The 22,486-nt window shown below is 38.8% G+C and overlaps 1 protein-coding gene across 5 annotated transcripts in view; it reads right to left on the reverse strand.

Annotated features, from left to right (window-relative positions):
* Window positions 1-9,183, reverse strand: part of ZNF608 (zinc finger protein 608) — a 125,267-nt gene extending 116,084 nt beyond the window's left edge. Inside the window, exons 1-2 of one of the 5 annotated variants that reach the window (XM_037800824.1) lie at window positions 8,972-9,183; window positions 4,537-5,630 (exon numbers count right to left, since the gene is read on the reverse strand). In XM_037800824.1, the coding sequence (XP_037656752.1) occupies window positions 4,537-5,445 (909 nt within the window). In that variant the 5' untranslated portion in view covers window positions 5,446-5,630; window positions 8,972-9,183. Of the gene's footprint in view, window positions 1-4,536; window positions 6,189-6,646; window positions 7,239-8,971 lie in introns of those variants that run through there. The other 4 variants (XM_037800822.1, XM_037800826.1, XM_037800827.1 and 1 more) reach the window with 4 other exon arrangements.
* Between the last annotated feature and the right edge of the window lie 13,303 nt (window positions 9,184-22,486).

Here is a 22,486-nt window from a genome sequence, read left to right on the forward strand (position 1 = left end):
CTGAATAACCATTATAAAGGGTTCAATGGCTGGGCTTCTGGAAATCTTTTAAATAAAAGTGGAACTGGTTAAAATAAATGTAGGAACATGTGTTTTCACAGTGTTGCTCATATTACTGCAACTTGCAGTCTCTACCAGGTGAACTTTTTTAAATTAAAAAAAAAACACGGTCAGTCAAAATTGGAGCAAATCTCAGTCATTCAATCCCTGTTTTATGCTGAAAACAAAGAACAGATGGCACTTTCCATGTTGTTTGAATCTCGTTATTGAACACTTCTGTGGTTAGGGAGATTTCTGCGTAGCACTTTCAGCATACATTTCATTTACTGACTATAAAATGCTGCTTAGGAAAAATAAGTCTTTATAACACTAATTAAAACAATCTTGCAGTCAAGTAATTTCACTTGAAGAGCATTCTTAACCTCATGACATTTAGGCAATCAATCCCTTTTTTTTTTTTACAGACTACTTGTAAAGTTATTAAAAGCTGCTAAACATTATTTAATCTCCTTTAACACAATCTTGATCAATTGCAAGTATTTTTTTTTTTAATCTCTCCAGCTAGTCCAACAGATTTCAAAGGTTCAACTCAGAATTCAATGATGCATCTGATCACACAAATACTCTGTGGGTTCTCATAGAAAACTTCCTAAGAGAAAGGGCAGCCCCTCTGCACCCACCTCAAAAAGCCCTGTCACCCTCCAAGGAAGCCTACAGAAAAGTAAGGAGCTGGATCAATGCTGGTTGGGAGCTACTCTTAGTTACCAACGTTTTTAACAGCTAAATCCCTTATGTAGCTTTCAAAACAGTTTGCTGTCGGACAACAATGGACTTTGTTCTTTAATTACAGCAAGTGACCCTTCTGCCCTTTTATTTCACAGTAGATAAACTGCACTCTCTAAGTAGAATTTGTAGGGGGCACTCTATTTGAGGGAAAAAAAAAAAAAAAAGCATATCATCCAGAAAACCCATTAATCAAAAATGTTCTTAAACTGCTCATACTCAGAAAATGTGCTAGAACTCCCTAGTGAAGTGTAAAAAGACTTCTACAGGAAGGAAAAAAAAAATGAACGATATCCTTTATTTCCAGAAGGGTTCACTTGTAGACAGCAGCTTTAGGATGCCAAGGACATCTTAGTGAAAACAATGATACTAAAGAAATAATTATTTTCTAAATAGTTACAGAATAATCTGAACCTTAAAACACCATTTTGCCTTTCATTTCTATTTAAATAGCTGTTTTTAAGAATTTTTCTATGCATTTTCAAATTTCCCAACAATCAAATAAACCCATGTATTTCTATGTAACTGTTTAGCCCACCTGAATGTCTCCACCTCTGATAAGTCAAAACTGTAATAATACTAAGGATACATGAAGAAAAGCCTCAATACAAGGCTATTTATGCTTCAAAAGAAAGGATAGGGGGAGGGAAGAAGCAAGTTTTAACAGCCAAAAGCCAACCCATCAAATCTACTTATTCAGACATGTCACTGGTGGTTTAACCACAAAATGGGCTATAGAAATAAAGCTCAAACATCTTAGAATTATGGCATGTTTTGATTTTGTTCACGTATTAAGGGAGTGGCGACTTTTACAACATACTTGTGGTTTCTACATAAAGGAGTAGAACACTCATTGATTTAATTAGGTTTCATAAGGTCCAATTTATCATGTTTTACATGACTTTGTGTAGTGAAGAAACAGAATAAACAAACCAAAAATGAGACATTTAAGCATGCTGTGGAAATTAACCAATGACAGCAAGTCTTATGAATCTCCTGTGAACCTTCCAACCAGTAGGGAAAAAAATGCACACATAAGCACACCACACCCCTTCAGATTTTCAATTTTCAGTTTTCACATTTGGCCCCTCAAGCACCACATCTGATTGCTCAAAATTAATCATCTTCCTCTTGAGGCACTCACTTACTTATCACAAACCCAGATAATCATGCAAGGCTTAAATTAAAACACTGCATAAAACATCCAAAAACTGTTCTTAAAGATACATTAGTGTTGAAATATTTTGCCAGGTGAGCTTGTCCTACTAAATCTTAAACTTCCTAAACAAGTATCCTCTGATCAGTAAAAATAATTTTTTAAATTGAAGCCAAAGTTAGTGGAATTCGAGTTACGTCCCTGGATGGCATTCATGCACGGAGTTCCGTGTGCCAAGAATGGGACGGGGTGGGGTTGAGACTGGGGAATACCTAAGAAACACTCTTTGAGATCCTGAGCCAACACCTCAGCTTGATAGAGAATGCTCACCCTGCAGAATCCAAGCCCTGGAAGCTGTCCCTCAAGGTCCCATGTGCCAACACCAGTGGCTCTGGTTGGAAATGCAGCTTCCTGCCTGCACAGGGACCAGGCTTGAATTTAAAGGCAATGTGCTCTTCCACTCTTTCCCTTCCCCCACCTCAGACCCACCACGACATGTTTGCTCTTCATTTACGTAATTCATATTATCACATTTATACTGCTTTGTCTCAAGATGAGTTTCATGTATAAGAATAATTTAATTCTTCCATTCTTCATCCAGTTTCCTCTGTGACTGGAAAGTGAAAAGAACATAAAAACTGGAGAACCGACACCACGCTCTAATCTCAGTTGCCATGACAGCAGCCTTTGAGATACTGAAATGTTCCGATTGCCAGCTAAACAAAATTGTTGAATGTGAACATTTGGCTGGAAGATTAAAAGGCTAAGGGGAATGCAAAAGGGCAGTACCTCCCACATTCCAGGCTGCCAGTGAATCCAATCAAATGGCTCTGACTCCTTAACCACAGCCATTGTGCGTGCTGGATTAGGGCAATTCATCTAGATAGTTAAAGCAGATTAGAACTGCAATTTGAAGACTATTGGCAACAAAAGTAAATGCCCTACTGTACTAAGTTAATAAGAAGATTTCAGAATGCCTTTTGACAGAAATTATGCGAAACTACACATTTAAACGCAGGCATCGAAGCCTGGGATTTTGAAAAATTTATTCAAATTCATCAGTGTAAAATACTGTCCGACCAAGAAGATATGAGTAAGTGTTCAGGGGCTTTTTGCCCATTTTGCATGATCTGCACCTTATTATTACCTTCATAAAAGTCTGAATTCGCAAAATCAAAACTTTATTCCTGTCACTCCAACTTAAAACCTGAACACATAAAAGCATTAAAATTCAAAAGCTTAAACAGAGAGCAATGAATAACTTTAGAAATAATTACCCAAACACTTATTACCACCACTTACAATTCTGATCAAATAAGAATTTTGCTCAGAAGTAGCAAAAATCAAAATTATTTAATAACATTTCCAAACCATGCCACAAACCACATCAGGATATAAATTTTTGCTTCTGCAAGGCATAACTTGTGAATTAATTTAAAGGTTAATTTTACAGAAACATCACTCACACCCCCAGCTCTTTTCCAACCTGCCTGGTGGACAGAGCACATTCTGTTCCCAGACATTACTCAATGCACAATGGCTAGACCAGTAAGACACAGACAGGCCTCCATCCCTAAGCAGCACAACACCGGGGGCGGTTTTTCAAAGGCAACGTCTAGCTACAGATTTTAAGGTAATGACTGAGACAGGAGGAAGGGTCCAAAATGCCTGAAAACTATTCACATTGCTCAAATGCAACACATAATTCTAGTATTCTACTTCACTATTACTGTCCACATCCCCTTTGCCTATGTTTTCGCATTTCAGGAACACCAATCCACCAAATCTATCTCATTTCTCTTACCAACCATTCAGCTCCCCAATAAAGCTAGAAATCCAAGAATCCAAAGTGCGATAACATTCTTAAATCTCAGCTAATAACTGGGTGTGGGATCGTGGTTAGAATCCTAGCAGCCACCAAAACCATTCCAATCTTTATGCACAATTATGAAACCAATGACCCAAGGACACCAAGCTTGTGATTTGGTTCAGGACCAATAACAGGAACCCTTCCAAGGATATCGTTTGACAGAACTATTCTGGAGAAAGAACTATTTTGGAGAAACTGCAGGGGAAAAAAATGGGTTAAGGGTGGAGTGCAATCAACATACCTCTCCAGGGAAGGAACGTGAATGTGAACCCTACACCTAAGGACACATTGCCAAAATTACTAGGACGCCTAAAGTAAAACAGAAGGCAGTTATCCCGAGGGGAGAAACTAGGACAAGAGTCAAGTGGGTGCATGAGCGGATTTTCTAGTAAAAGCACAGGACATCTCCTCACTGGCCAGGACCCATCTACAGGGCAAAGGGGGCTTCTCCTAAAAACACTCAGGCCCTCCCACCTGGGGACCCAAATCCCAGCACCACAAGCAGCAGCAGCAGTAGCAACAGCAGCACAAGTCAAACACTGCACCTAAGTAAGCTCCCCCCATGCCAAGTTTTAACATCAAGGATGCATTTAATAGAAAGGTCACACAGAACCAGAAAACACGAATAAGAGGTGTAAGGCACACATAAAGGCACATCCTCAGACACCACAAAAAAACGCAATACAAAGAGGAAAGTGGGAGATGTAGGAAGGCGACTTTATCCTACCTTCTCAGTCTTCAGTTTCTTGATTCGCCTGTGGCTCTCCTCCTCCTCCTCTTCCTTCTTTACCAACACAGAGTTTCCCATGAGCCCTGAATCCGGGGCACTTTTGCTAACTTCCCCTGCAGAGGCGACGCTGCCACTCCCAGTGCCCCCGCAGTGGAAGGGGCTCGCGCCACCTCCATTACTCTTGGCCCCAAAGCCAAAGAGGTGGCCCCCGGAGGGAGCCTGGCCGCCACTGCCATTCTGGTGGCCCTGGAGCAGGTCGTGCTTGTCCTTCCTGGATTTCCCCGCATCCTTATCCCGCTTGGCGCCTCGGCTGCTCTGGCTTTTACCTGGCTTCTCCTCTTTGCTTTTCCCACAGGAGGCTGCCCCCGCCGTGGCAGCGGAGGTGCTGGTGCTGGTACTATTGCCGTTTGGGTTGCCGCCGCCGCCGCCGCTGCTCACACTTTGACCCAGCGCTGAATTCATGCCAGTTGCCTCTCCAGGGCGCCCTTGGACTTCCTGCCTCTTGCCAGTGCTGCTGATCTCGGGAATCCCATACAAGGCAGCAGAAGGCAGAGATTTATTAGCATCCTTAGAAGTTTTACTCCTTTTCACTTTTGATTTGCTGGTCTCTTTGTGTGAATTCCCCTGGGGAGCAGAAGGCTGAACAGAAGCAAATTTTAGGCCATCAGCTAAGGCTGCGGTAGCACCGGCCCCATTGGAGGCCAGACCTCCACAATCCTTAGAGTTGCTGCTGTTAGTGGTGTTGGTGGAATTATTCATCTCAAATTTCTGTCTGTCTTTCTCCAAATCAGCGTCCAGATCAATTATTAAATTTCCAACCCCAATTTCCCAATCATCGCCACTGTCATAAGTATCAACCGTATTTGGATCCACACCTTTTCCTGCAGTAGAAATGTTCACTGACATCCTGAAGATGGGCTCTCTAGAATAAAAATCCGATGAACTTTCCTTTGGAGATGAGGGGACATTCGTTTAGCTCCGCTGGGCTTTCTTTTAAAGGAAAAAAAAAATCTTCTAATCTTCCTCTTCTTTTTCCTGCCCCAGGAATGTGTCCAGGGATTTTACACCCTTCAGTCCAGGTCCACCTTTTCCTGTGAAGGGGGAAAAGCCGAATATTTCTTGTCTGGGTGTTACCAGAATATAAAACGATTAATATTGGGGAGTCAGTAAGGGGTACAGGGAAGGATGGAGAATAAGGTGACTCATGTATTGTCTCCACAATCCAATATCAGGTTTAAAGGAAAATAACCAAAACCAAAAAACATACCCATGACAATAACCAACTTACAGTAGGTAAAAACAAAATCCCTTTATCAACAACACAGATAATCACTTTTTAAAAACCATTAAAATATCTTAAGGATCAGACTCAAATATAGAAAGCTTTTTGGTTTAAAAAAAAAAAAAAAGACTTCAGGATTTTTGTCTAGCACATGTGATATCTCAGCCCCAGAAACACAGCCTGAACACTTGGACAAGAAGGAGGAACATGGCTTTAAACATCCCTAAATATCTCCTAGATCTTATCATTTAAAAGCCCAGACACTGGAAGTTCTCTGAGGCTAGTTTTCAGAATAAGGCTGCCTCAATGTTCCTTATTTCTGATTTTATTACTTCTTTTGACAAACTGTCTGGGCAATCTGGTTTTGTTCCCAGTAAGGAACAGAAAAACAACCAACAATCCCCTCCCATACACATCCCTCCCTCCCATCCTCTCTTCCCCAACAGTTTATACAATTGTTTGAAATATATATACACATGTCTTTAAGAGCATTTCTCTGAGGAAAAGACAGTGTTAAAGAAAAAAGTTAAATATCTGTCTTTTGAGGAAAAAAAAATTACATCTAAACAATTCTACCGTATTCCTAGGTCGCAGAATTGCTCAGTCTGTTAAATATGGTGCTACTGACTGTACGGGAAACTGATTAAGACATACACTTTAAGTGATCTGCGCCAAGGTGGCCTCAATGACCGCAAATGAGTGTGTGTTTGACAAAGATCAGTTAAAACGGTTTTTAAAGGGATCAGCCCCTTTTTAACAGTTGATTGCCATGAAAAAAAAAATTAAATATACATACACACACAGAGACACACAGACATTGCTTACCTTTAATCCTTTATCATTTTTTAATTAGGCCAGCAAATCAAAATGCATTTCCCACGCCACTCGGCAAACAAGCCTGTGCCTCATTTTACTTAAACACCAAATGATCAAGAAGGAAGAAACCAAATAACACATCTCAGCCAGAATAATCACTCGATAACATTATTCCACCTCCCCACACCCCCCTTTTGGCAAACGGATCAGGAGTCCTTTTCTCCTTAAAAAAATGTGTCACTGTACAGCTGGAAGATAATGTTTCACATTCACAACAGAAGCACCAAGGGTATTTTTCCCTCTTAACAAGCATCGAGAATAATTGTTTAAAAAAAAAAAGAGAGAGCGAGAGAGAGAGAGTGCGAGAGCGAGAGAGCTTAGAGAAAAAAGTTTTCCCAACTTCTCATTCCGCCTTCAGTTGCAGACTTCAGAGTCACCGTGATCAGTAAGTAATGATCCCATGTAGCAAACCTACAGGCGTCCGCTAGTAACAAGACAGAAATGTGCTAACATCGGGATAAATTAGTGAAAGGGAAGAAAGAATAAGAAGAAAGGACTGAAAATCTGGGCTGGATTCCGCCTGTTAGTCGGGAAGTGGCATTTTTCCGCCCGTCCTGACAGATTTGATTTCCTGAACTAACTTAAGAGACAAGGAGGAGGGGGAGGAGGAGGAGGAAGAAAGGGTGGGATGAGGAGCTGGGCAAGAAGAGAAAAAGAAAGGTGTGGAGGGGGAGGGGAGCAGATGATTCAGTGAGCGGATAAACCAGCTATAAAGCATTCGCTCGGGGCGGGGGTCGGTGGGGTGGGGTGGGGAGAATAACGGCGTCTGAAATTGGTTGTCTTCTAAACCTAAAGGATGTGATGTTTTCCTGTTTTATGTTGTTTTAAAAAAAGGGAACCGAGTTCCTAGAATAGTCCCGGAGGGGAAAAAAATCCGCTGTCGCTTAAGCCCATCAGTCATGTGGTAATTCGATAATTAGAGTAAAAAAAGATATTTTTTTTTAAGGCGACCTTTTTCAGGACAGTTTTCCCCCCTTATAGTCCATAGCAAACGGTGCGTATCCTTTTTATTTATTTTTCTCTCCTCCTCCTTCTCTCGTCCACCCACTCCTGTGTTTAGTCAGATGGCCTCGGAGCTTGGCTTAGTATTTTTAATTAGCTGGAGTTTGGAAGCTAAAAACTGTAATGAATTGTTGATGGATTGGAAGTGGAGAGTCGCTTTGCTGGAAATGTCGGGGCTGGGAAAGGGGGATGGGCGAGTTAGCAACAACCAACCATCTAAAAGGAGCGATTTTGTTACAGTGCAAGCCTTTCACATCACGTGAGGATCAAGGGCTCAATTGGTTGTCGTGAGAACAAAAATGGTGACAAGCGTATCAAGAAAATACTGATCTGGTCTTTAAAAAAAGCTGAAGGTCTCTCCCCTCCCCCTGCACACACTCCCCGCCACAGCCGCCTTCCCCTCCCCAGCAGTGGGCACAGCTACAAGTTATGAATGTGAAACATTTCTCGGAGATCGAGGATCCTGGAAGTTACGAAGGAGTGAAATGTAATGAACACAAGAGCAAAGCAGATGTTTTAAAGAAACACCTTATAAACCTTTCCTCAACTTATCTCCAATTTGTCGGCTTTCCCAAGGTGCCAGGGACAGGGACGCCTGCGGGAAGGGAGAGGACGCTTCCGAGATTCTTGGATTTTTTAAGGACCCCTCTTGTATTGGACAAAGGAAAACATTTTGCTAGTTCCCAAACCAGGTCCTGTAATAAACACACCATTACTATTTGTGGGTTTGTTTGGGTTGGGTGGGGCTTTTTATTTTCCTTAATGATGTTTTTTGGTTGCTTTTTTAAGAAGGTGGTAAATAGTAATTATAAACATTACATGTAATAGGCGACCATTCCCTTATTTAATATTAAATTATTGGGCACTAGGATGTGAGACGAGACAGAAATCGGCTTGTTCTGCCCCTGCCCCCATTTCTCTGGCTCGATCTGGAAGGGGGTCTGCCCTGCCAGGGTGGGAGTGAGGCGAGCTGGAGAATGGACACTGCAGATCACGACATATAACTGTGTCACTCTTATTCTCCTTTGGGTTAAAGCCCAAAAGATAATTTACTCAAGTTACCCCGAGTGCCCAGTCAAGCTTGATTTGTGTGAAGTTACAAATGCTTTACCCTCCACTGAATAAAATTCACCCTTCTTGGGTTTGTTGTTCTAAATGCAAAAGCCAAACTCTGTAACTAGTTCCTCATTTCAATGCATAAAACTCGCACATTCCCCTGCATGAAGTCCCGGCTAAGTGCTATATAGAGACACACCACGCAACCGTACTTACGGTCTGTATAGGATCGAGTTGACCTTTTCCTTCTAACTGCATTGAATGTGTTTGGTTGCAGCCGCTTTATTTTGGAAATTATAATCTCTTCAACAAATTTATTATTAAAGAAGATGGACCATCAAATGTCACAGACCGTCCTGTGTATTTTTTTAATAAAAGCAAAAATAAAAATAAAAAAAAGAAAACAAAGATCCCCCTGGTGCACACACACAAGCTTGTTCTGCAACACTGAAATCAGGACTGAAACACAACACATGCACAGGGGGAGTGGAGCAAAAGGAGCTCTCAGCCTCTATACCTGAAAGGGACTTTTCTTTGTTCCCAATGCCCTTTCTCATCGGGCCAACCAGAGAGCAGCTTTTATGAAACTGGGCTCTCTGATTGGCTAGCTGCTTTCTCTTGGCTACTGTAGGGGGGTTGAGATATACACACGTATAAAACACACACTGTGAGCTGGTGGGGGTGCGGTGGGGGGTGGTTGTGGAGACAAAGCGTTTTATTTTCCAAGCAGATTGGGACTGAGGAACCTCCTGCAGTAAGAAAAAAAAAAAAAAAAAAAATGGCGCGCCCGTTTCAATTACTACATCATTCACATAAAATACATTTATTAAAACAAATCTCAAACAGGTTGCGAGGAGAGGATGTCGGTAAATACAAGTTTGATTGTGTTATCTTGGGGGAAATAATGTATGTGATCGCTCGGTGGCAGAGGGAAGCCAAATGAGCCACTAGCGCGTAGCGAGGAGAAAAGGGAGGCTGGCTGTGTGGAAATGACTGCGAGCATTTTTCGCTGGCTTCCCTTCCTTGTTTCAAGGGCTAGGCTGCGCGAACTCCCAAGACTGATTTTCTGTAGCAGTTTCTGGCTTTCAACCCTCCCCCATCGCTTTGCCCTTCTTGCATTTTTCCCCCCTGTGTCTTTCTTTTTATTCGCTTATTAAATAAGAAAAATCGATCGGGGGGGGGGGGATGCAGTGGTGGGGAAACAAGTAACCCTTTTGTTTCCAGTCTTCTGGTCCACAAGCACTCAAGTGTGAACGCTGGCGACCATCTAACCACCGCCACGTGAATGATTCTTTCCTGGAATTAGTAACAAATCTTTTCCCCCTGGTCTTACGCGGCTCCAAAAAACTAAAAAAATAAGGTCCCATCCAACCAAATTAACACCTCAGGCCAGCTTCTATTTTTAATAATCGATTTGTGAGAGAAATATAACAGAAAGATTAACCCCTCTAACAGTCCCATTCCCCATTTTTTAACTGACAAATTGTCAGACTTCTCTTTCCCCCAAATTTTTAACCCTCTCTCCTGCGGGTGGAAGTCCTTTGAATGCTACATCTTGCAATCCACCAATAATACAGAAACATTTTACATTTTATTGAATTTATAGTAGTACAGACGCCTCTAACAAACTAAATGGGGTTCTGCGGTCAAGAATAAGAGTTTAATATGAAATAAGTTTAGTCTGGTAATATAACTGAATTTTTTTTTCCTTATCCCAACAAGTTTAGTGAATGTATTTTTTAAAATGTATTTCTATATAGTAAGCCTTTACAACACCTTTTATTTTTAATTTTTCATTGTGATTTTCTGTTATTTTTAGAAGTTATAGTATGGAGAGTTCAAAACCAAAGGGTGCACTGAATTCAATCAAAGAATTACCATTCCAAGTTTTAAGGATCTGGTACATCGGAACTGTAGTTTCCACATGACAATTGCAATCTAAGAATGTGTCTTAACTGAGTCAAATGGACATATAAAGTGGATTCGGGCTTACAAAGATAGCTTATGACATAAATATTCAATGATGACTTTGTGGATCAATAAAAATATTTATGTCACACATTTTAAGTAATGGCTATTGACTCATGTTTGAGCTGTCAATATATTTAGTCCATAAAAAAATGCCAATTAGTTGTTTCACAACCCTACATGAACTAGATAGATTTTGATGCTGCAAATACTAATAAAGAGCAGTTTCCACCCTTTACTGAGGCATATAAACCAGAGGAATACAATCTATAATAGTGCTTAGGTCTCTGTAAATCAATTTGTATTTAAATCACGACTGGACACTAACAAATAAAAAGAGGCAAATTAGATATCTAAAATCCACTTCTTCATTTTAGCTTTGAGGTTTGTTTTATATTTTTGAGTGTACAGATTTTACAGTTTGCGTATATCCCGTCAATAACAAAACAGCACCATATGGTAGATTTTTAACTTTTATTCTTTTAGAAAAGTGGCTCCTCTAAGAACCAGATCATTCTTGGGCACTTCCTGTGTCTCTGGGGTGTCATCTACATTTCGGCCTTGGGAAGCCTCCTGCTGCCCCATATGTTATATCAGTTTGGAAAAAAATCAATGGTTAGCTCTTAAAAACAACAGGACTTAAAAGGGCATAGGAAATGAGATCTGATGAAGCTGGAGAGGTAAAAGCAAATCACAGGGTAATTTAGTATAACAAAAAACAAAGTTTAGGCTTCCTAATACAGAAATAATTTGATTTTACCCCAACTTCAACACCTAATCTTACACTTTAAACCTTTCTATGGGCCCACTGGCCACAAATGAAGGCTTATGCCCAAATCAACCACACATTTAACAAAAACCATTTTGATAAATTAAAGCAGTTCCCTTCATTCCAATATCCCACCCCACCCCCCCCACTGCCAGTCTCCCAAATTCTTCTCACTTTTGGATAAACCAGTGTTGTTATGCTGGTTTTGCTAGTGTTTGCTTTGTTTTGTTTGACAATGGGGCCAGTCAAGAGACATCTGAGGACCATCACCTAATTGTTGACTGAAACTATGATAATTAGCTGCCAGCTTTGAAAATCAGATCTACTCCCATCACAGTATTGGAAGTTCTACTGTATTTCAAGAGAAGAAAATTTTATCTTAATATCCTACTAGGAAACAGGGGAAACACTTGTCTTCATGCTAACATCTACGTATATGTATACCTGATAATACCAATGCATTATTCTATAATTGTGTGCACTTTGTAATTTTACATTTCAGTGACTGCCTCCTCAAAGTTGTGGTAGAGGAGAGATGTCTGGAAATGAGTCTGGGAGGAGCATTAGGGTAGTGTAAACCGAGCCAGGTACCAGTTAACCTCTCAATTCCACCTTCAATAACCATCATCCCCTCCCTGGGCCCCATGATCAAGTCTGACCCTGCAAGTGCCATGTCTCTTACAAAGTGATCAGTAGGTCCCGACATGACAAGTTTCTGCCTTTTTAAGGGCAGAAGAGCTCAATGCTAAGGAGACTGGGACCTCAGGCAGTAAAACAGGAAAGCACAGTATTCTTCCTTTTCTGCCCATATCCTCTGGTTTGGGGTATATTAAGGATCAAAAATAATTTCTTGGATTTCTGTTTATAGGGAAGGAAGTCTCTACCTGAGCCTAGCTTTTCTAAAGCAAAAGACAACAAAGTTATAAAAAAAAATAAAACCAACCTGGAAATGGGCTTAATTTATAGGAAAAGTAACTTTAATTTAGACATAACGAGAAACTTACTGGCTACCCAAGAAGATTGTGGAGAAAGATTATTGTCTGTATGGGGTTGTTTATGAACAGGCCTGCCTCAAGGTAGGGGGGCAGGTGACCTGCCCTGTTTTCTAGGGAACTATAGTTGGTGATTTATTCAACACCCTCACAAACACAGGTGAAGTCCAGGGTACCTACCCTGCCTAGCGTCTTCCAGTGAAAACTCTTTCTGCCTTTTCCCATCTGCATACCAAATCTTATTCAAGTTTCTGTGGAGTACTTTTAACAATAGCCATCTCTAGATAACTGTCACTAGCAAGAGATAAGCAGTGTTCTTGGTCAAACATTTGACATTTTGCATTATCTTGAAATTTCTTGGGACCAAGATAAAGCTCCAAGAAGCAGTTCCAAGAAGCAGGCCTGCAGTGGATAGGTCGGTGCTCACTGAAAACTTTCAGGTCCTTTCGGGGGGAGGGGAAGAGAGCATTTAGTGAAGAAAGAGATGGATGGTGTTTACCCTGCCATGGAGAACATGTAGACCTTTCTGATATACATTTGTGAATGTGGATAATCACACACATTGTGTATGGTAACACTGTAAACAGCGTTAACCTTTTCAGATCCTTGCCCTATTAGTTCACCTTCAATTTAAACTCCTTGGAGAATGATAAAGGGATCCTACATGCAAGGGAAGGAGAATAATAACTGTCTTGACAGATCTTGATAACACAGTTTAGCTTAAACCAGTAGAGATGATATAAAGCAAATTTTACATAGTCTGTTTTAAGATTACTATGAATTTTGATAGTAAAGAAATATAAAATTAAAGGAGGTGCTACTCCCACATGTTTATGTATTCCCCCATTCCTTCTTCCAATTCTGCCCTTTAAAACACTCAAAAAGAAAAAGCAAAGCTTGTCCTTTGCGGTTCTATAGATCTTAAAAAAATATGGCAAAACAGCACATTCTTCTAAAGAAAAACATTTGTATACTGCTCGCATTGAGGGAACTGCAATGTAGGTCAGTGTTAAGTGTCTGAAATCTTACCTCCTCTTGGCCTACGCTCCCGTGGTATGTGGTATGGTGTGGTGTGGTGGGGTGTGCGCTGCTATATCTGAACGGATCGATGCCCAGAAAGGTCTGTGGATCTGTTAGCAAAGTAAGGCGATTTATATCACATGTAATGAAACGGTTTCATTTCAGAAAAAGGATTTTTCTTTTATGCCAGTGGAGATCAGGTGTATAAAGATCAAAACAAGCTACACTAAAAAAAAAAAAAACTACTTATTGGAGATTGCTGTTGCTGGTTTTATTACAATATGCATTTTACAGATTTAGGTAATAGCCCTGATTTTTCAAATCGACCTCTGTTTAGACACGTTTCACTTTGGGCTGTTTCTTGTCTGCAAAATTACAGTCATTTGCACGTTATTACAGTGAGTAGGAGACAGATTGTATTTAGCATTGGGTGGGGGAAGGGCTATTATGGGCAGTGATCTGCTATGGTCAGCACATAATTTCAGCCTGAAGAAAATTGCTTCTGAATGGCTGGTCTGTTAGCCAGCCAAGGAATGATCACAGAGAGAGACTACAAAATACTTCTGCTTAATCTGCATTATAGAGTTATTCTCATTTTCAGAAAGATGGTCTGGGGAAAGAATGTTTGTAAAACCAAATTTAAAAACTTGTAGGTGAAATGTTGCCACTACTCTATTTAAATTTTTATTTATTTATTTTTTTTTTTACCAAGTAGCAGAAGGTCAAAGATGGCAGGATGCAGTTATTACTTTCCACTCCATCTTTCTTCCTTGTCTCTCTCTGTCCCCACTCTTGGCATTTAAAAAAATCTCTATGACTTAATGACAGTGGATTTTGTGAGAACAGTAACAAAACATTGGTAAATGTAGCTCTAGCTTTCAAATGTATATGACTACAGAAAAAAAAATAATAAATGCCTAAAATAGTTTGAGAGCAGCATAATTCCCTTAATTGTAAAACATTTAATATATTTTTTGAAGTTAGATTTTAAGGATTTTTCCACATTTTATAAATTGCATTCTATTCAGGCATATTTCACAAAGCTGACAGATTAACAAAGCAAACATGTTTATCAGAGAGATTAAGCCCAGTCCAATTTATAGTTTAAATTCAACTTTTAGGAACCAACTAGGACTTTTTTTAACATATTTAGTTAGAAGAAATCAGAAGACAAAAGTTTATTTTTAAAAAATAAGAGTACCATTATACTTGGCTCCTTTGGCTGTTGAATACCACTTTTGTTGTGAACAACTGTGCCTCTTTTGTTTTCAAAACAAGCTTTCCTGAAGGATGAATCACTACAATCATTTAGAGAATATGCAGTAAACAACAGAAAGCCAGAAAGTTGTTTTGCTATTTTCTCAGCCCAGCATTTCCTGCCCATCCTCTCAGGCGGCTCAGCTGAGCCCCCAGTCCATCAGCCAATCATCTTTATGGAAGTGTGGTTCTCAGCTCCTCATTGGCTGATTCCCGGACCAGTATGCTAAGGTTTCTACAGCTCAACACACACACTGCCTGCTAGCCTGCTCTGTGGTCCCTCTTCTTCCAAAAAGACTTCAATCAACTTTCCTTGTCCTTTCTTTTCTTTCCTTCTCTCCTCCTCCTCCTTTACCTCCTCATTCTCTTCTCCTTCCCCTCCTTCTTCTCCTTCCTCCTCTTCTTTAAGATTCTGAAAATCATCCAGAGAAGCACCTTGTATTCTTTAAAGCCTATTGATAATATTGGGGGATCTGCTAAGAATAGAGTTTAAGGTTCAGGGACGTTTCTTCTAACCATATTTTAATGTTTTCTGTTTATATGTAGGCTCTCAAGAGGTGTCCTTGGATTTTAGGGGAATCCTTGGGTTGTAGAGGAATCCCATGGCAGTTAAAAGAACAAATTTTTCTAACATATGGTTTAATTTTTATAATTCTAAACATCATCTAACCCTGAGAAGGATTTTTTTGGCTGAGATTTTTTTAATTAAAAAATTAAATTATAAAATGTTTAATTTACTACTGAAAATAGTCGTATTAGACCAGGTTTATGGGTAAAGGAGGCATGCATTTTTCCTCAAAATTAAAAATAGTTGTGTTTTCCTATAATTAAAACAATTGTTTTAAAATTTTCATTGTTATTCTAAAGGAGCCACAAATATCTTAAGGATGTACAACTCTTTCAAGCTTAAAACTGGTGTGTGGTTCAAGAATGTGAATGATAATAGGATATATATGTGTGACTTACCATGTTCCAGAAACTTTTTAATTTTTTTACAGGTGTTAATAGATTTAATCTTCACAGAGGTCCCTGGAGATAAGTAATATTATCATCAGATGAGAACAACTGAGGGGCAGAAGGATAAGCCTAAGTCTGTATGTTTAACCACTGCATTAAACAGCCACCTAAACCTGGCTCCAGACAACAATGCCTTCTGTTTTGTGGAACACAGGAACATAGACAGGTGATGATGACTCCTCTTCCTGAAGAAAGAATTTAACCTCTTTTGGTCATTTTTCTGCCAGTGAGCAATACTATAGTAAGCAGAAGACTTGGCACATTTGTTCAGATATATGCAAATTATGTGAGAAAGTGCCTGGTCCTAAGTGAGAAAGGATCTGGCTTTAAGACTTAGGATTTAAAAAAAAGAGACAATCAGTTTATTGTTATCACTCAGTTCAAAAACTTTTACAAACATTACAAATTGCTGCCATAATGAGTGGTAATACCAGTCATTGTTGAGGCGGATGATGAGTTTTTATATTAGAAAAAGTGAAAGGAAAAAAAAGCTCCCAAGTCTGGGGAGGGAGGGAGCTATACAGAAACACAATTTATCCCTTGGCTTTGGAAATTTTTTGACATTAATCCAATAGGGTAAAATTGTCTCAAATGACATTGTTGCATATACAAACAAGCTGCAGGTTATGCCTGTATCCTATCCTTTGTTCAAACATACAGACTCAGGCTTATCCTACTGCCCCTCAGTTTTTCTCATCTGATGAGAACAGTACTTATCTCCAGGGACCCACTGTTTATTTGTTTGTTTATTTGTCTGTTTGAAGTCAAATTTACTTGTTCAGCCACCTATGGCAGTTGTAATGTTCTATCTGTAATGTTGGTGCAAATCTGTAATGTTCTATCTATGTTTTCAACATATACTCAATTGAACATTTATAACTTCTTTGTATAAACTATATTCCAGTCAGGAGGTAAAAAATTAATCCCATTAAGAAATACATTAATAGAATTTAAGGAATGAAGATTCAATATTTCATTATAGGTATGTTATACATTGAAGAAAAGAAATATATTTAATAATTTAGATTTCTTCAGTGCATGTTTTCTGTCTTATTCAAGGAAACATTGTTATAAAAATGATACCAATATTTCAGACACAGACTTAAAGTCTTTAAATAGAATAGCAGCATGCAGTGAAAGAAAATATAAAATATAAACAACATTGAGCAGAAATAAACTAAATGAAAAGAAAAAATATTTAATCTTTTCACAAAGAGGAGTATGATACTGACATTAAAAGAGCACTGAAGAAGATGAAATCATGGTAACAGTTACTATTCTTAAAAAATAGGATATAATTTGTGAAATAATGAGATTATAACACAAGGAGTCACTGATAAAACTGTTATAGCATGAAATGAATAAATCATTAAATATAATGAAATTTAACTATCACTATGAGAGAAATGATATACAATTAGAAAAAGGAATATAAGGTAAAAAGAAAGCAATGTTTCCATCCATGGTTCCACATTATCTAGTGACAAAAGAGGAAAGTATCTCTGAATCCATTAATAAATTATAGACACAATTATCATGAGTTATAATAACAATTGTCCTCCTAAATCCAAATCCATGTCCTATCAGCCTTTCATTTTATTTATCAAACACCTGTATAGCACTTACTCTGTGCAAGGCAATATGTTAAACATTTTACAAATATTAAATCATTTCCTGTGATTAAATTCAAGGCTTTTCATTTAGTATCTTAACAAACCTCTATTTTGTTATTCACTATTCACAGAAGAAAATACAAAAAGGAATAAGACACCATCTCTGCCCTTGAAATGCTTCAATTTCCTAGGTAAGACACTTGCCCAACTTTGAGAAGGATGCTATTTATGGTAAGAAATACAAAAGGATTACTTTGGAGAAGAGGAAAACTATCTTTATCTAAGGACTGAGTGCAAGATCTGGGGAGAAAAGGCTTACGTTATAGTGCCACATTAGCTTGGGGCTGGAGGAAAGGACATGCCAAGCAGTTGAAACACAATGCACATAAAAGAATGGGTTTGTTTGTCCAGTTTGGTTAGATTTTAGGGGTCCTGAGGAGGACAAGTGGTGGTCAAGCTGTAGCCTTATTGTAGATAAGGTGTTCTGCCGAGGGAAGAATGGAAGCTGAAATTCAGCCTGTGCTCTGCCTGCCAAGTTATGTGCCCTGGTCAACCTAAGAAGGGCTCGGACTTTGTATCATATCCACCCAGACAGTGTTCTCAGCCAGCTTGGATTATAGGGCTGCCTTCATCCTAATGGGCTCTATCACAGGCAATGGCCTAGCTCTAGAAGGACCATGGACAACTTGTGAAACTTTTATAAGTTAATTTACAATCGTTTGTTGATATGTATAAAAAGAAAAAGCAGTCAGAAAAGGTCTGGGAGGTAGTAAATGAAGTATATCATCAGTGCCTGGCAGAGAGCTTGGAAATTGTAATGCTCAAAAATGTTTGCCAAATCAATGAACTAATATTGGTCTTCTATGGGCAAAAATGCAGGGGACAGTAATGATTAGTGAGTAGCTCAGAGTGTATTGAGATCTACTCAATCCAACTATCAGAGTAAACTGCCCTAAAAGTACATTTAATGGACAAAAAATAGCAATAAATGTGTAATAAGCCAACACTGAATTTCGAAACCCTCAAATTAGAAAGTGCAAATTCTCCAAGAATATTCTACAGCCAAATTAAAAATACTAACCAGATCAGGGAGAGGTCTTTGTGAATGAAAACCTGTTGAGAGATAGGCCTTTATGAATGTAAACGTATTGATTGAAGCAAAAGTTAACATCGACAAACAAAAAAAGGGATCCCCAGGGAACATTGACATGTAAGTGTGGAGCAGAAAATATAAGGACTTGAATGAGTGAGCAGAGAGATTTTTAAAACTAGGATTCCCGTGGGAACGAGAAAGTGGTCAACAAGACCAAATGTAGCAGAGAGGGGTCAGGTAAGTTTCAGACTGGAAAGTCCCTGTTGGATTTTACCTTTGGGAAATCGCCAGTGATCCTAGAGGGAGCAATGTTTGTGAAATGGTGGCAAAAATAAGACTGCACTGGGTTGAGGACTGAAAAAAGAGGGGAGCAAATGGAGAGATCAAATGAAGCAATCAAATGAAGCCCACTCTTTAGAAACTTGTTGTTTGAAGGGAAGAGAGAAGGGTAGCTTAAAGGAAAAGAGTCTGGGGAGGCTTTTGCTGTCATTATTGTTTGTATCTTTCTAATATAAAACAGCTTTCAACATCTGTACTTGCTAAGGGAAAGGAATCAGTAGAGAGGGAATGGTTGACGATTCAGAGGTTAATTGATGAATATAGATTCCAGCTGGAAAGGAAAGGAGGGAAAGAAAATAAGAAAATTCAACATCAGTTCAGTTGCATCTACGGCAAGACCATCCAAGCATTAATATGTATTTCTAATATAGGAAATCCAAAATGTAGAGTGTGCCGGTTTGAATGTATTATGTCCTCCAGAAAAAGCCATATTCTTTGATGCAATCTTGTGGAGCAGACATAATAGTGGGGATTAAGTTGGAGTATTTGGATTAGGTTGTTTGCATGGAGATGCGCCCCACCCAACTGTAGATGATAACTGATGGGATACTTCCATGGAGGCGTGGCCCAACCCATTCAAGGTGGGCCTTGATCAGTGGAGCCATATAAACATGCTGACTCAGGGAGATGGAACTCAGTGCAGCTGTGAGTGACGTTTTGAAGAGGAGCAAGCTTGCTAGAGCGGAATGTCCTGGGAGAAAGCCATTTTGAAACCAGAACTTTGGAGCAGACGCCAGCCACTTGCCTTCCCAGCTAACAGAGGTTTTCCGGACGTCATTTGCCATCCTCCAGTGAAGGTACCCAATTACTGATGTGTTACCTTGGACACTTTATGGCCTTAAGACTGTAACTGTGTAACCAAATAAACCCCCTTTTTATAAAAGCCCATCCATCTCTGGTGTTTTGCATTCCGCAGCATTAGCAATCTAGAACAGAGGGAGTAATGGAGAATTGGGGAGCTGTTTTGATAAGGTAGGTAACTGTCCCTCATGCCTCACTAGCATAAGGAGTTCTGTGGGACTAGTCACCACAGAATAAAAGTGAAGTACTAGCAGAGGAACATATGACTAGAGAAAAAAATGACTAGAATTGTTATTTGGACTCCTAAAACTCTTAATAATTCCGTATATCCAGTAATTTTCTGAGAAGTTAATGAATTGAGGAGAAAGATTTTTGAATATTTGATATTTGAGTATTTATATTTGAATATATATATTTGAATATATATTCAATATTTGATATTTGAATAGATTTATCTTGTCAAATTATAAAAAATTTAATGTGTATTGTTCTAAATTGGTCTTTCCATTTCTTTTTTTTAATGTAATTCTATTGAGATATTTTCACATACCATACAATCCACCCAAAGTATACAATCAGTGGTTTACAGTATCATCACCTAGCTGTTCATTCATCACCATGATCATTTTTAGAACATTTGCATTACTCCAGAAAAAGAAATAAAAAGAAAAATGAAGACCACAAACATCCCATACCCCTTACTCCTCCCAATTATTGATCACTAGTATTGTACACGACCCAATTTTAAGACTTACAGTAGAGGTGGATTAAATAAGACAATGTAGTACTGTCAGAGATAGACATATAGAACAGCGGAACAGAGCAAAACATCCAGAAGGAGATCCATGCAAACATAGGCAACTGTCTTTTCTTTTTTTTTTTTTTGCTATATAGGTATACAATCATTATCAAAGATCAGGCTTCTGGGTTACAGAAGCTTCTAGAGTCTACGATTTCCGGTATTTCCTTCTGGCTATTCTAAACACTAGACACTAAAAAGAAATATCTATATAATGACTCAGTAGTCATAATCATTTGTTAAATCCTAATTTCTCAGTTACACCTCCTCCCTCTCATTTGGTCATTCTCTCAGTCTGCAGGGATATCTGGGCAATGACCATTTTAACGTCTTCATGCTGGAAAAGAGTGTTGACCTAATGGGGTAGAGGAATAAAACTGGTTGATGTTCTTGGAGAGACTAGTACCTCTGGGTTTCAGGGCTTATCTGGCATAGGATCAATCTGGAGGCCTTAAGTTTCTGAAAAAATAATCTTATTAAGAAAAACTTTAATAGACACTTGGATAGATCCCAGGGCACTCCCTAGGATTTTCAGGAATACTATTTGTTGGGGCTTGGCATACTGTGGTAGTTTGCAATATCTGGCTAAAGCTTGCATAAGAATAACCTCCAGAATGACCTCTTGACTCGATTTGAAATCTCTTAGCCACTGAAACTTTATTTTTTTCCATTTCTTTTCCCACTTTTGGTCCAGAAGGCATTCTCAATCCCACGATGCCAAGGCTAGGCTCACCCTGGAGTCATGTTGCCAGATCTCTCAATTTCTTGATGAGATTTAGACTTGGCAAAGATAAATAGGAACTTGAGGGCTTTTCTTTACTTGCTAATTTTATATCCTACTGGTCATATTTGTCTAAGATAGATGGTTTCTGTATTTACTTCTGTAAACAAAAATTGGGCATTTATCATGGATCCACATATGTGATACTTGCCTCAGTGCGAAGTGGAGCTGCTCGCATTAACATCTTAGTAGCTTATTTTGTATGGTTGATTTATTCATTCAATTAAATATCTTGAGCTCGTACTCTGTTCCAGCCACTGTGCTAGACTTGGTGATACAAGAAGAAACTTTATTGATTAATTCTTGAAAAGGACACATTTTATATTTTTTTCTTTTTAAATGTTTTAAAAAATTTATAAGCCACTTAGGATTGAAATTAATTCTATAAAGTCATTAAACTTTACACTCCAGAAAAAAGAAACTGATTAGAGAACTCCCTTCTATCCTTTAGCAGAGGCATAGATCAGTATCAGAAGACAGAGCCCAGGATGTCCAGTGCCAGGACTCACCTTACTGAAATCTCAGGTAACCTCAGGTCACAAACTGCAAACCAAACATCCAAGGTGTGATTGTTTAAAGAAGGCAACGAAAACAAAAATGATCTGCAACTTCAGCAGCCATCTTGGCAGATTCGTTTCAATGCAATAGAATAAATAATAAGAGCAAACAAACCTCCTAGGATGATAAATATCCTTTCACTGCCAACAGAATCAAACTGTATACTAAAGATGATTATGCAAATATTCCAAAAATCTCTTCCAAAGATAATCAAACAGAAAAAATAGTTGCGAGTTGTATATCATTCATAAGAGGAATCAGAATTCTAGAGAAGATTTATGAAAGTCATGAGATAATTATAACTCTGGGCACTTCATGCCCATTTACAGTCAATAATGGGTTTTTTAATAATTATGAAGATAGTATTTACTATTTCGTACTCTACAAAATGGTATCCACGTAAAAGTTATGATTACAAAAAATGAGTTTGCTATTAATACCATCTAAATAGTCACCTTTTGAAAACATCTGGGTAATCCTTTACAATATGAGTTCAAGATGGGATAAAGTGAAACCCTGACATGTAGTTATCTTTTTTTTCATTTTATTTTTTTTGCTTCTCAGCTCTGAATTCAACCTTTTTGCCTGCTTTATAAAAGTGGCCTTTAGATACTTTTTCTTGCCAGCTGGCACACTGTTAAGCTTTGTTAGTAGAAGGTACTGGAGAGACATTGCAGGAGGGAAGGCTTTGCATACTGGTTCCAGTGTACGTGCTCAGCAGGCT

The sequence above is a fragment of the Choloepus didactylus genome, chromosome 13 (assembly GCF_015220235.1).
Source record: "Choloepus didactylus isolate mChoDid1 chromosome 13, mChoDid1.pri, whole genome shotgun sequence".
NCBI lineage: Eukaryota > Metazoa > Chordata > Mammalia > Pilosa > Megalonychidae > Choloepus > Choloepus didactylus.